The 11784-nt window shown below is 37.1% G+C and overlaps 1 protein-coding gene across 4 annotated transcripts; it reads left to right on the forward strand.

Annotated features, from left to right (window-relative positions):
- Nucleotides 1–865: 865 nt before the first annotated feature.
- Nucleotides 866–11735, forward strand: LOC140016035 (uncharacterized). Of its 4 annotated transcripts, none has more exons than XM_072068904.1 (18): nt 866–1176; nt 2197–2345; nt 2656–2773; nt 3624–3731; nt 3820–3941; nt 4047–4112; nt 5943–6104; nt 6193–6262; nt 6344–6498; nt 7377–7541; nt 7617–7688; nt 8102–8225; nt 8321–8632; nt 8777–8928; nt 9013–9237; nt 9918–10532; nt 11134–11298; nt 11381–11735. In XM_072068904.1, the coding sequence occupies exons 2-18, from the start codon at nt 2217–2219 to the stop codon at nt 11441–11443; spliced, it is 2823 nt and encodes a 940-aa protein (XP_071925005.1). In that variant the 5' UTR covers nt 866–1176; nt 2197–2216; the 3' UTR covers nt 11444–11735. The 4 variants fall into 4 exon arrangements, with proteins under 4 accessions (XP_071925005.1, XP_071925007.1, XP_071925006.1 ...); XM_072068906.1 differs by having other exon boundaries at nt 11143–11298; XM_072068905.1 differs by having other exon boundaries at nt 8780–8928.
- The last annotated feature ends 49 nt before the right edge of the window (nt 11736–11784 follow it).

Raw genomic sequence — 11784 nt, forward strand, 5'->3', positions numbered from 1 at the left:
AAACAATGCCTTATATTGTCAATTATCAGTTATCATCGCCCCATCGGATGCTTTCTGTTCATCATCCGTCCTGATCAGTAGCTAATTATGTGTCCTTGATTAGTGGCTAATTCTGTACCATGGGACAAAATCAGCAACAAAGTAAGAGCTGTTCGTAGACATGTTGTTGAAAGTCTAATATGAGAAGCATGATTGCAGTGTCCAACCATTCTTTACTCACACATATTTCTACTAATATGAGACTTGAGAAGCATGCAATGTCGAAGCCTTCTTCATACTAAGAAACAAGAATCACAAAATTGTTACAAACTAATAAATATTAATGTCTTTTCTTGACGGTTCTTCTCCATAATGCTGACATCGATATATCGAAGCTGAATTACAGAAAAAGAAGATAAAAACTTTATACATATATATAGTACGATGTCACTTCTCTTATGCCCGACAAATAAATAAATCAATAACTAATACTATCCAATTTTGTTAAAAAAAATAATAACTATAATGGTATTAAAATTTAAGTAGATGTGCAATTTTTCGTCTCTCGGGATAAGGATTTTGAATAGTTTTGGAAAAAAAAATTAAAAGCTAATAATATACACACTAATCGCTGTCAATATAAATGTATATCATATGTTCAAGAATTAAAATTAAAATTTAAATGTAAAATAGGTAACATTCATGCGAGATTAAACTTAAAAGGATATACTATGCAAGTCCCAAATGCACGCGATGAATGTTATGCAAAAATTTTATTTTTTTATTAATTATATTAATCAACAGATTACAGAAGACAACAGGAAAGAAAATTACCACCATTTTCAGCCAAAGCAAAAATAAATGTGGGTTCAGCCAGACTTGACCCATTTTCAGAACAAAAGGTAAAAACTACTGTAGTACTCCACTAATCCCCAATCTGGTGGAATCTAGATCCTTCTGGAAAGTGGAAAACGTTTACTGCATCCATCTCAGGAGAGAACCCAGCAAGGCGGTCCAAAAATATATAACTAGAAATAAAATTTAATTCAGGTTTCTTTCTGGATTCAGATAGTCTTTTATTTTCTTCTCGCCCAAGTCGTCAGCGTACAACCTTTCTCGGCTATCCGACGATCGTGCCAAATTATCACGGCCTTGCTCTGCTTCACTCTCCGATCATTGCTTTCTCGCATCTTTAAGGTTTGATCAACCTTACTGCTTTTGTCGTTTTAAATTCTTTCTTTCTCTTTTCCCTATTTGGGAATATTAACGTAACCCTTTTCCAAGTATTGTACATTTGGATTTGTTTTTTCTTTTTGGGAACCCTAAGTAAATTCCGTTGCTTCTTGAATAATTGGAAAGATTAAAACGTGAAAGATGAGCTCAAAGATGCAGATTATGGTGTTTCTTAAAGACGCAAATTACGGTTGGAACAGTTTTATCCCTTGACACTAGTGTGGCTAACAAAAAAGGAACTCTTTTTCCTTTGTGATTTCTAACGTTTAGATAAATGTGGACGTTTTCTTGTTTGGGCTTGACGATTTGATGGTCTAATCAATGGAAGTATGGATTTTGCACATTTAGAAGATGGTAAAAGATGCTGTAATCTGTGGGTATTGTAGCTTGGAGTTTGGTGCTTATTCTTAAAGGAGGTTTCTTATCTATGTTGGCTGTAGGAAATGTAGATTGTTGTTTGTGTTTGTCGAGTGCATTGCACATTTATAAGATGATAGAAGATGAAAGAAGTAAGGGTTTTTTAGCTTGCAATTCCATACTTATTAGGAGGGACTCCTCTTTCCGATTATTGTGGCTTGTTGGACTGCTAAGTCCCACCAGAAGTTTATGACATATGCCAAGAAAATGATCATGTCGTCACTGTGGGTGCTTGAGAAAAATCTTGAAACAATTCGGTAATTCATCATAAATGACTGCAGCATGATGTTACTCCAAGTTTTATTTAGCAGAAAACGTTTGTGTGGCATGGCATCATCTATGTTTCGATAAAGGTGGCACTCATTTCTAAGAGATTAACATATTCTTTTTTTTATCTTACATTTATGGTATGTTCTCATGCAAATGTCTTAATCCATTTAGATAGATGCATTTATTTTCTTTTCTTTTCTTTTTGTTCTAATTAAAAAACCCTCCTGTTTAGTTCAAGTTCGTTTTGTGTACTGTTTCTTGTTTCTGATTGTGTGCATCTGATATTGTTGTGTACAGTTGTTTCTTCTGAAAATCACATGGCGGATCATCAACCCATTGAAGGGTCAAGCACGAGTAATGTTTCCGGTGGAAGTCCTGAATCAACTGTGGAGCTGAACATCAAGACTCTTGACTCCCAGATTTACAGCTTTCACGCAGACAAGGATGTATGTTGTGTTTGTGCTCTATACATGTCATTATCAAGATTAGTTCTTTATATATTTGGTTAGAAAATTGGCCTTAAGCATTGTAGTTCAGTTCGATTTGCATTGTAGTACAGTTTTTTTTATTTTTTATTTTTTTGAATGACTTAATTCAGTTTGCAAAATCATGATTGGTGCATAACCTAGTAAATGGATTCTTTGAGGTAGTCACTTCAAAGTTTTATCTGTCATGTTTCTGATATATTTTTGATTAATTTTAGCTTAAAAAGTACTTTGTTACTGGGTAAGATGTTTGAGGCTTGTATTGTTCCAGATGCCAGTTTCAGCATTGAAGGAGAAAATAGCTAGTCAAATTGGTGTTCCTGTTGAGCAGCAACGACTTATTTTTAGGGGCAAGGTCTTGAAGGATGATCATCTTCTTTCTGAATATTGTATCCTTTCTATGGAAAGCTGTGATGCATATGCCCGAAAATAGAGGGGAAAAAAAGAAGAAATTATGCTCTTTCTTGTTATAAAACATGACATCAAGTTGATGGGCAACAAGAATCTAGCCATTTGGGGTCACCTTTCTGCATATCTTCATGTGCTTTTGGTTAGAAGGAATTCTCAAATTCTTTATAGTGCTATGCTAAGTTGTTTTTGTGCTTCAATTTGATACTACAAACATTTAAAGCATTCACATTTTGAATTGACATTTCCCATATACTCATATGCAGAGATATATTCTTGAAGCTATAAAATGGAAGTTTTATTAATTGTACTTCTTGATGACCGTGCAATTCATTGCATTATCATTCAACCTCTATAAAGGATGCTGCTTTTGTTTATATTTCTTCGAATCTTATTCAACTCACCTTGAAGAAATTAGTGTAAAATTAAGTTTGATCCATTGACTAGTATTTTTTTCAATCTTGGATAATTGTTAATGCTTGGTTAGTATGACATATTTTGGCAGGGACTGCTTTGGGAGTCTTATTTGTCTCAGGGATGTGATTTTAGCTAGTCTTCTTCTCATTAAGCTTTTTATCCTGTCAACTAGTTGTCACTGGGGTTTATTAACCTTGCCTGAAAGTTGCTGCTGCTACAACAGGGTTAAATTTTCAATTTGTATTGTTCCTTGCAGCTATGATTTAATTTTCTGAAGTATCTAGATATTAGTGATTTGCAAGTGGTCATAAGCATAGTAACACCACTTGACTGAATCTAGAAGCTAAGATGTGTCTGCACATTGGAGCTGCATCTTGGCAAATGTGGTTGTGTTAAACCTTGATTCTGCTATAGATGTTGAAAATGGACATACGCTACATTTAGTTGAGAGACAGGCTACTCAGCAGCAACCTTCGTCTAGTTCGGATAATGGAAATACAAGAACAAACACTGGAAGAGTTGGTAAATTTTCATGCTTTTCATCTCTGAGTTTCAATGGTTATCCTATAACATTACTGTTTCTTATGTCTGCAAGCTTAAAATGTTTCAGGACAAGAACCTGGTGGTCCTGGTGGCTCACGCAATCGTATGGGACAAATTTCACATAGTGTTGTTTTGGGGACATTCAATGTTGGTGAACAAGGTGAAAATGTCGGGTCAGATCTGAGTCGGGTGCGAGGCTGTCAACTTCTATGAATGGATTTTATTATGTTTTAGGTTGGTTATTTGCATTTATAGGGATATATGCTTCTAATTCTTGTTGCTTTGTTTTCTTAGGTCATTGGGGCTGTCTTAAACTCCATTGGAATTGGAGGTCAGCCTGGTACACAACCTAGCGTGCAGGTGAGTTCAGTCTTTGATGGATTTCTTGATTCTCTCCTCTTTGCTATCCAAAATTGTCTCTGTGGATGGGCATTCCGATTTTCAGCATTTACAATGGTTTAGTTATTAGATTTACAGAATTGCTTTGTATTCCCTAGTATTACCTTACCTAAGATATTTACGAGGGAAGAAGCCCTTAGATATGCAGAGAATAAATTGCCTGTAGTAGCTCTTCCAAGTTTATGGAGGTGGAAGTATCATGACCTTAGTTCTGCCTCTGTTTTCAGTGATCATGCTGTTGTGTTGTAGAACTGAAGACTAACAAAAGATCATGTCTTGATTCTCGTCATTTTAGCAATAAGCATCTTACATATGTTAGTGCTATTTCTTGCATATTGTCCATGTGAAACTCCTTTATTCTGATTCTCCCTGCCTAAATTGTACGTTTGTGATAAATGTTAGTTTAATATTGCTTGGAAGCTCAATTTGCACAGTTCTTATTGCACTTTGGACTATTATGGACATGGTCTTTATTTGTACTATCTTGCTGTTCTCCTTTTTATTCTTCTTTGCACTGATTTTTGTTATATGCTGATTAACCATGACTGATACTGGTGCATTTCTTGTTTGTTAAACATGGTTATTATGTTTATATGAGTTTAAGCCTGTTCTTGGTTACTGAGTATTGGGGCTTCTTATGTTGACTTCAGTTTCGCTAACAATCTTAAGAAAGAAGAATAATCGTGGAAATCCTTATGGGAATTCTTGTTATGAAATCCTATCTGTATATGTTATACAATCTCTAGAATGATCTCAAAATCGTGGACAGATTCCTCCTAAGTTGAACTGTACTGCTCTGATAAGATAGTAATAGTTATTAGTTTCAACATCTACCTTTTCTACTATTTTCTGTTTTCAGTTTTTGAAGAATTAAGACTCATAACTGAAACTGATATTACTTAACTATGGTTACCTGATATCACTTTGTAAGGGACTTGAGCAAAAACTATATTAGTGATAGTACTACAAAATGGCCTATATTTCGCTATATCCTAGATACAGAGGAGCTTATTGAATGGATGAAAAACCAGAAAAAAATATTGCTATAGTAAGACATTTAAATGGAGAATGATAATCTAAAAGATAAATTATGTTCACCTTTTTAATGTTTTATTGTAACTTCTAATGGCCTGTGCTCTTTTTTCTATAGAATAACACTAATTGCCTTAGAGGTATTGCATAAAGTTAGTGAGCTTTATCTAGTTTGGTGTCAACATGATATCTTTTTGATTTCTTACAAATTCCCCTTGAGTACTTCAACTTTGGGAGGCTACTGTAACATACTGGGGCAAGAAATTTAAAGGTAAGACTTGTTATTTTAGGAAAAGTTGATTGGTGATATTGCCTCAATTTAGCCACAATTATCATCATAATTAGGACAAATCTCAGTTAATAGCAAATTCACCCCCAATCAAGTTATGTAGGATCTCAGACCGTAGCTCTGACAGTTGCTGAGCTGAATCTTGATTGAGAATCTTCAAAGTCTTTTTCCTTTTCTGATGACGCATGTCCTTCATGCATTATATGCTTTCCCTTTTGTTGAAGGGGAACTGGGAAGGTATTTTATTTTTTGGTTGGCATCCACCAATCTAGTTGTTACCTTCATCTGATTTTAAGAATTTTAGTATTATTTACCGTAAAGAGTTGGATGCCATATGTCACTCTAATCAGGCGTTAATGGGTTGTGAAACGTTAGCCCTCCTGATGTTACATTTGGATTGGTGATCATGATACAAAACTGATTCATATAGTTGTGGATTTGTTTGTGTACACTCAATTCTTTGCCATCAGGTCCCCCAGAGGAGTGCAACAGGAGTAGTAAGAAATGATGCTGGCCACCAAAATCAGGGGGGAAACCAGTCACAGCCTGGGCAATCATTTAATAGTCAACCTATGCCTCATGCTGTGCAAATTCCCCTTGGTGCTGCTGTTGCTCTTCCTTCACTCAATATGGTATTTTGCATTAAATATGTTACCCTAACTTTTTTTCCGGAGTTCCTTTCGCTCAGATTTTAACTTATTTTTCTCTTCTTTATGCTAGCCGATTCCTGATTCTCTGAACACAATTTATGAGTTTGTAAATCGCCTGGAGCAGGGGATGTCACAGCAGGGTAATAAATTTAGCATTCTTGCCATCTGGATCTGATTCTGCTCATGTGTCTTCGTAACTTATTCGGAATTTTTTTTAACAGGATATCAGCCTAGCCAATCACCTAATATCACCGGTGATCCACGCACAACTCAACTGCCTTCAACCACTCGCGGTGTTCCAACACCAGAGGCGTTGAGCAATGTCTTGCGGCATGCCCAGCATCTTCTTGGTGGTCATGCTGTAGCGGCATTATCTGTATGATCTAGTGCAATTTCATTTTATTGTTCTGGATAATAAGGCGGCTTTAGGATTATTGTTGTCATTGAAATTCTTGAAATTCTTAATACGATGCTTATTTATCGCACTCTTTTTTGTATCTTTGAATTGCATGTGCTTACTTGACTCAGCAACTTTGTCAACTCAGTAATTAATCAGCTGCAGTTGTTATTATTGTTTCAGCTACTACATTATTGTTATTATTGTTTCAGCTACTACATTATTGTTATTATTGTTTCAGCTACTACATTATTGTTATTATTGTTTCAGCTACTACATTATTGTTATTATTGTTTCAGCTACTACATTATGTTTAAGGGGGATGGGATGATGGAGTGGTCCATGCTATTATTGATGCGAATGTTTGTTCATCTATTTGTATTATTGCTTTTTGAACAAAACACCTCCAAGACTCCTGTTTGATGATGTCCGATGCCTAGTGTCATTGATATTAGGAACTTCTCTTGCATCTGTTTCTTTTGTCTCAACATTTTGGAAACTATGATGAAATGTCATAATTGTTCCAATTTGTCAATATGTGAAAATTAGGTATGAATGGCAATCAGAATTCATGTAACTCTGTCAGTTGCGCTAGAGACAAAAGAGTGTAGAGCACTTAAACATGATTCCCGTGGGGGAAAATCATGTGTTTTGTAAACCTGTATCATTTGAGTTGTCTAGGTATCTGTCTGCATACAGGACCTTGGTGCATTCTTGCCCACGAAACATCTGTATCATTTCACAGAGCACCATAATATTTTTCACTTGTTTTGTTCGCCAATAAAGTTCACATTCTTGCTGCATGTCACTCTAATTTCTGATATTTCCGTTGTTTATAACCTGCTGCAACTATGTAGCATGTTGCAGGGCGCTTGGAGCAGGAAGCAGGTTCTAATGATCCAACAATAAGGGGACAAATTCAGACTGAGTCAGCACAAGTAGGCCTTGCAATGCAGCACATAGGTGCTCTTCTTCTAGAGATTGGGAGAACAATGTTGACTCTGCGAATGGGACAATCTCCGGTGTGGCTTTTTGTTTTCTTTTGGTAATTCCACGCTCTTAGATTTGTGATATTTACATTTTTTAGTTCGTCGCAGGCTGAATCTTCTGTCAATGCTGGACCTGCAGTTTACGTATCTCCTTCAGGTCCTAACCCTATCATGGTTCAGGTATGTTAGAAACTTTATGGACATATTTAATGTTGGTTATTTCATAATTTCTTGTTGAACCCTATCTGGGGTGTTTATACACCATTTCTCGACTTCTTTTCTGTGTTTTCCAATGCAGAAGTATATAATAGCACATTTAGCATTTTGAGGATTTCTAATGCAGAAAGGAATTGGGTGAAAAAGAAAAAAAATGCAACGAAACTTTTCAATCACTCCTAGAAGACCGAAAGGCGTAAAACTGAGTTCTTGCTGAAATATACCCAAATAAAGACCATAAAAATGAATTGGTCTAGCTCCCAGATAGGCTTCTTAACTTCCAAGGGGTGCCCAGTTAAAGTTAAGCAAATTCAGAGATCTTTATTGGTTGCATTATTGATTTTAAGCTGTGATTCTTTTTTTTTTTTCCCTCGCAGCCATTTCCTCTTCAGACCAGCTCCCTGTTTGGTAGTTCTGCTTCAGCTCCATCAAATCCTGGGGCTTTCGGACCTGTTGGAATTGGGAACATTTCAAGACATGTAAATATTCATATACACACTGGTATGGAAAATGTGGGTAAAGTTTCTTCATTATTTTTTTACGTGTCGATTACATTATGCATTAAATAGACTTGCTCAATTTCTACTTGTGACCAGGTACACCGCTAGCTCCTTTTGTTTCTGGGGTTGGAGCCAGGACGAACAATGGGGAAGGAACTCCGGGCGAACGTGCCAATGGCACTGCTTCTGGTGAATCTGCTCAATCGCGAGTTCATGGTGTCACAAATGTCAACACAACAGCTGTTCCATTACGACCTGCGGTTGTTGCTGTCTCTGGTACCCTAGAACCCAGTGTTGGTGTTTCACTGCCTCCAGATCTTTTTCCACTGTCGACAGTTGTATCGGAAGTGAATTCACAAATCAGAAATTTTGTTGGCAATATTCGGGGTGGACACCAGGCCTTAGCAGGTGTGTTTGTTTCATATGATGACAGGGTTCTGATATAGCATGTGTTTGCTTCACTTATATTCTTGTTAAATCACGTGTATTGGATTTCTCCTCATATTGTGTGCTCCACTGCTTCTTTTTTTCTTTATTTGTCGTCTTTAAAAGTAGAGAGTTCAACTGTTCAAGAGAGAGCTGTTGGTGCTGCTGCTGCTGGAGATGAAGGTAGGAGCAATGAACAGAATAATATCTCGTCTGGCCATGGATTTGGGGAGACTAGCCAACCATTCCCTGGTGTTTCTAACACGACAAATCAGGAGGTCTGTTTTGCAAAATTGGTTAAGATTTAGTTGATATTTTTTTTTTACGTGGTATAATTGACTTAACCAACTTTTGACTTGCAGACACAGCCTTCTGGCCACCAGCCTAGCAATAGTAAGGATAGTGGTGTTGCTGTGAACCCAAAATATGAACCTTCCAGCAGTTCACTTGGGGGCTCTAATGAACCATCAAGCACCCCGGTGGTAGTAACTGCAGAAGGGGCTTCGAGTTCCAGTCAAGCCATGGATACACCTGGTGGTTCATCCACTACTCCTCTTGGGTTGGGCCTTGGAAGTTTGCAACCTAAGGTAGGTTACTGTTGATATGTTAGATGTGGAATAAAATTTGTACTGCTCTTTTTGCCATTGGAATGAAAGCACTTGTCTGAAGCTCTTCCACTTTGGTTCCAAATGTGGACCCTTATTTTTCAGATGGTACCCAAGTTATAAAGTGGTTATTTTGGTTTTTTTTTAGCTGGATATTGATACCTCTCTAGTTCACCTTTAAGATCATCCAGTCAGCTTCTTGATATGGGAACTGCAGAATTTAGTTGACTATGCTCTGCACATATTATATTTTCAACTATTTTTATTATACAGGGTGGATTTTGTTAAGATAAATGTGTGGACTACTGACTAGAGAAATATAGAAATCAGTGTGAAATGATCAGTATAGCAGAAGGTAGCACACTTCAAAAATGATATAAATTGCATTCAAGTAACTGATGTGCCTGTTAATATAAGGGAAAGGATAACTGGAGTTTTCCACGCAAAAGAAAGCATGGACATAATCAGAAAGGATAGAAGATAAGGTTACACTAAAGCTTGCCAGGTTTCCTAGATGCTATAGGATAAGACTTGCATAGATTGACCAAGGGGTATTTACTGAACTATGAAATTTTTGTCAGCATATGATATCTTATATTGTCGACTTCTATTTGATTTTGAATGTGTGCTGCATAATGTCTTACAACCCTGATTTTAATCAGAGGCGAAGTAGGCAATCAAGGTCTCAAGGCAACAGTGGTAGTAGCTCTTTGGTCACTTCTAATCAGACTGAACAACCTAGAATTGCGGGGCAACAGGTTTTGCAATCTCTTGCATCACTTGCAGCTAGAAGCAATGGAAATACTCAAGCTTCAGGGCAGTTGTCACAACCTGCTGGGGTAGTTGTGGACACTCTACCTCCTACAGAAGAAAATGCTGATGGCCAGATTGACATCGGCAATGCTATGTCTCAGGTTCTCCAAAGCCCTGCCTTGAATGGTTTGTTGGCAGGTGTTTCCCAGCAAACTGGTATAGGTTCGCCAAATGCTTTGAGGAACATTATGGAGCAACTAACTCAGAACCCAGCCATGCAGAATACAGTCAATCAAATTGCTCAACAGATTGACAACCATGACCTTGGAAACATGTTCTCCAGCTTGGGTGGATGTCAAGGTGGTGGCTTTGATTTATCAAGAATGATGCAACAAATGATGCCAATTGTTTCTCATGCTCTTGGTGGTGTTTCTACTGGGCCCCAACCAACACTTGCTATGGGGCCTGATCTCATGGGCAGTAGATCAACGAGGGATGTTGTGTCAACTGTTGAAAACTCTCAGGTATGTGTTCATTTCATATCTGTGGGTTTGAAGATACTCGTGTTCATGGAACTTTCCAAGTAGAGGTAGTGAAGTTGTTTGTAAGAATTCATGAGTCATTCGAGTTCAATTTGATTTTTGTACCCTTGCATCCTTTTTCCAGACCTCGCAAGAGCCGGTGACTTTGGTGTTAGTGTAGGCTCATTTGACAAGTTTTTAAGTAGAGGACATGGATAACTTTTGATGGTTAACTTTTAAGCTTCTAAATATACTGGAGAATTAGAAACGGACCCCAAATTATTATTATTATTATTTTATTCTTCAGTATCTTGTGCATTTGTCTACTGTATGGTGCATTGCCTTTTCAATGCACTTTCTGTCTGTATCTCGCTTCATGAATCTTCTAAACCATCTGTGGTGGTTTTCATTTTTTTGTTATTATATTTCACTGTTCTTTTGGTTCTTTATCCTCAATATTGTGATTCTGAAAATTGTTTTAACCTGCAGAAGAAATTTTCCACTATTGACATTGTAATTGCTGACTGATCTTCATGGATTTTTTTATGGTCAATTCATTTATTTTTTTAATATTTATTTGTATCGTGTTGAAATACATTTTTAGCCGGATCAGGTTGGCGTCCAACAAGTGGCTCGAGGGATTGAACAACAAAGTCCTCCAGGAGAAATTTTTCGCTCAATGGTTGAAAATGCTTTACAGTTGTGCGAAGGTGACAATGTCCAGGGGAATGTTGTAAATGAATTATGCAGCGATGAGGGGCTTGCTAATGTATGCTTCTGCAGCCATGTTACAAATTTGTGGTTTAAAAAAAAACTGATATTCATGCTCACCATTAATTTTGGTCTTGCAGGAATTCATGGAGATGCTGCGGCAGGATATTTCGCGACGACTTGATGATAGAAGTAGCCCCTAGGGCTAGGGTCACACAAGCATGGTTCGTTTTGTCTTTGTCAATACTCTCTGTAATCCATTTTTTGTCCAGGCTCTGAGGTATTATCGCGATATTTGGCAGTATTGCTCAAAATTATTCTCCCTTTGACAGTTGCTTAGTTTCCTGTAACCGGAGCACAGACCGTTTGTACAAATTTAGAAGTGGGGTCTTTTATCTGTTAAGTTTTGAGTTCCCATTGTTTTGGGACTAAGTGGTTTTTACTAATTTCTGTATAAGTTGCTGCGAGAGTTTGATACATCTAGTTTTCATGTTACGTTTTGTGTGGTGCTGAGCTTTTAGTAGTCAAGTCTTTTCCAGGACAC

Source organism: Coffea arabica, chromosome 10c, assembly GCF_036785885.1.
Source record: "Coffea arabica cultivar ET-39 chromosome 10c, Coffea Arabica ET-39 HiFi, whole genome shotgun sequence".
Taxonomy (NCBI): domain Eukaryota; kingdom Viridiplantae; phylum Streptophyta; class Magnoliopsida; order Gentianales; family Rubiaceae; genus Coffea; species Coffea arabica.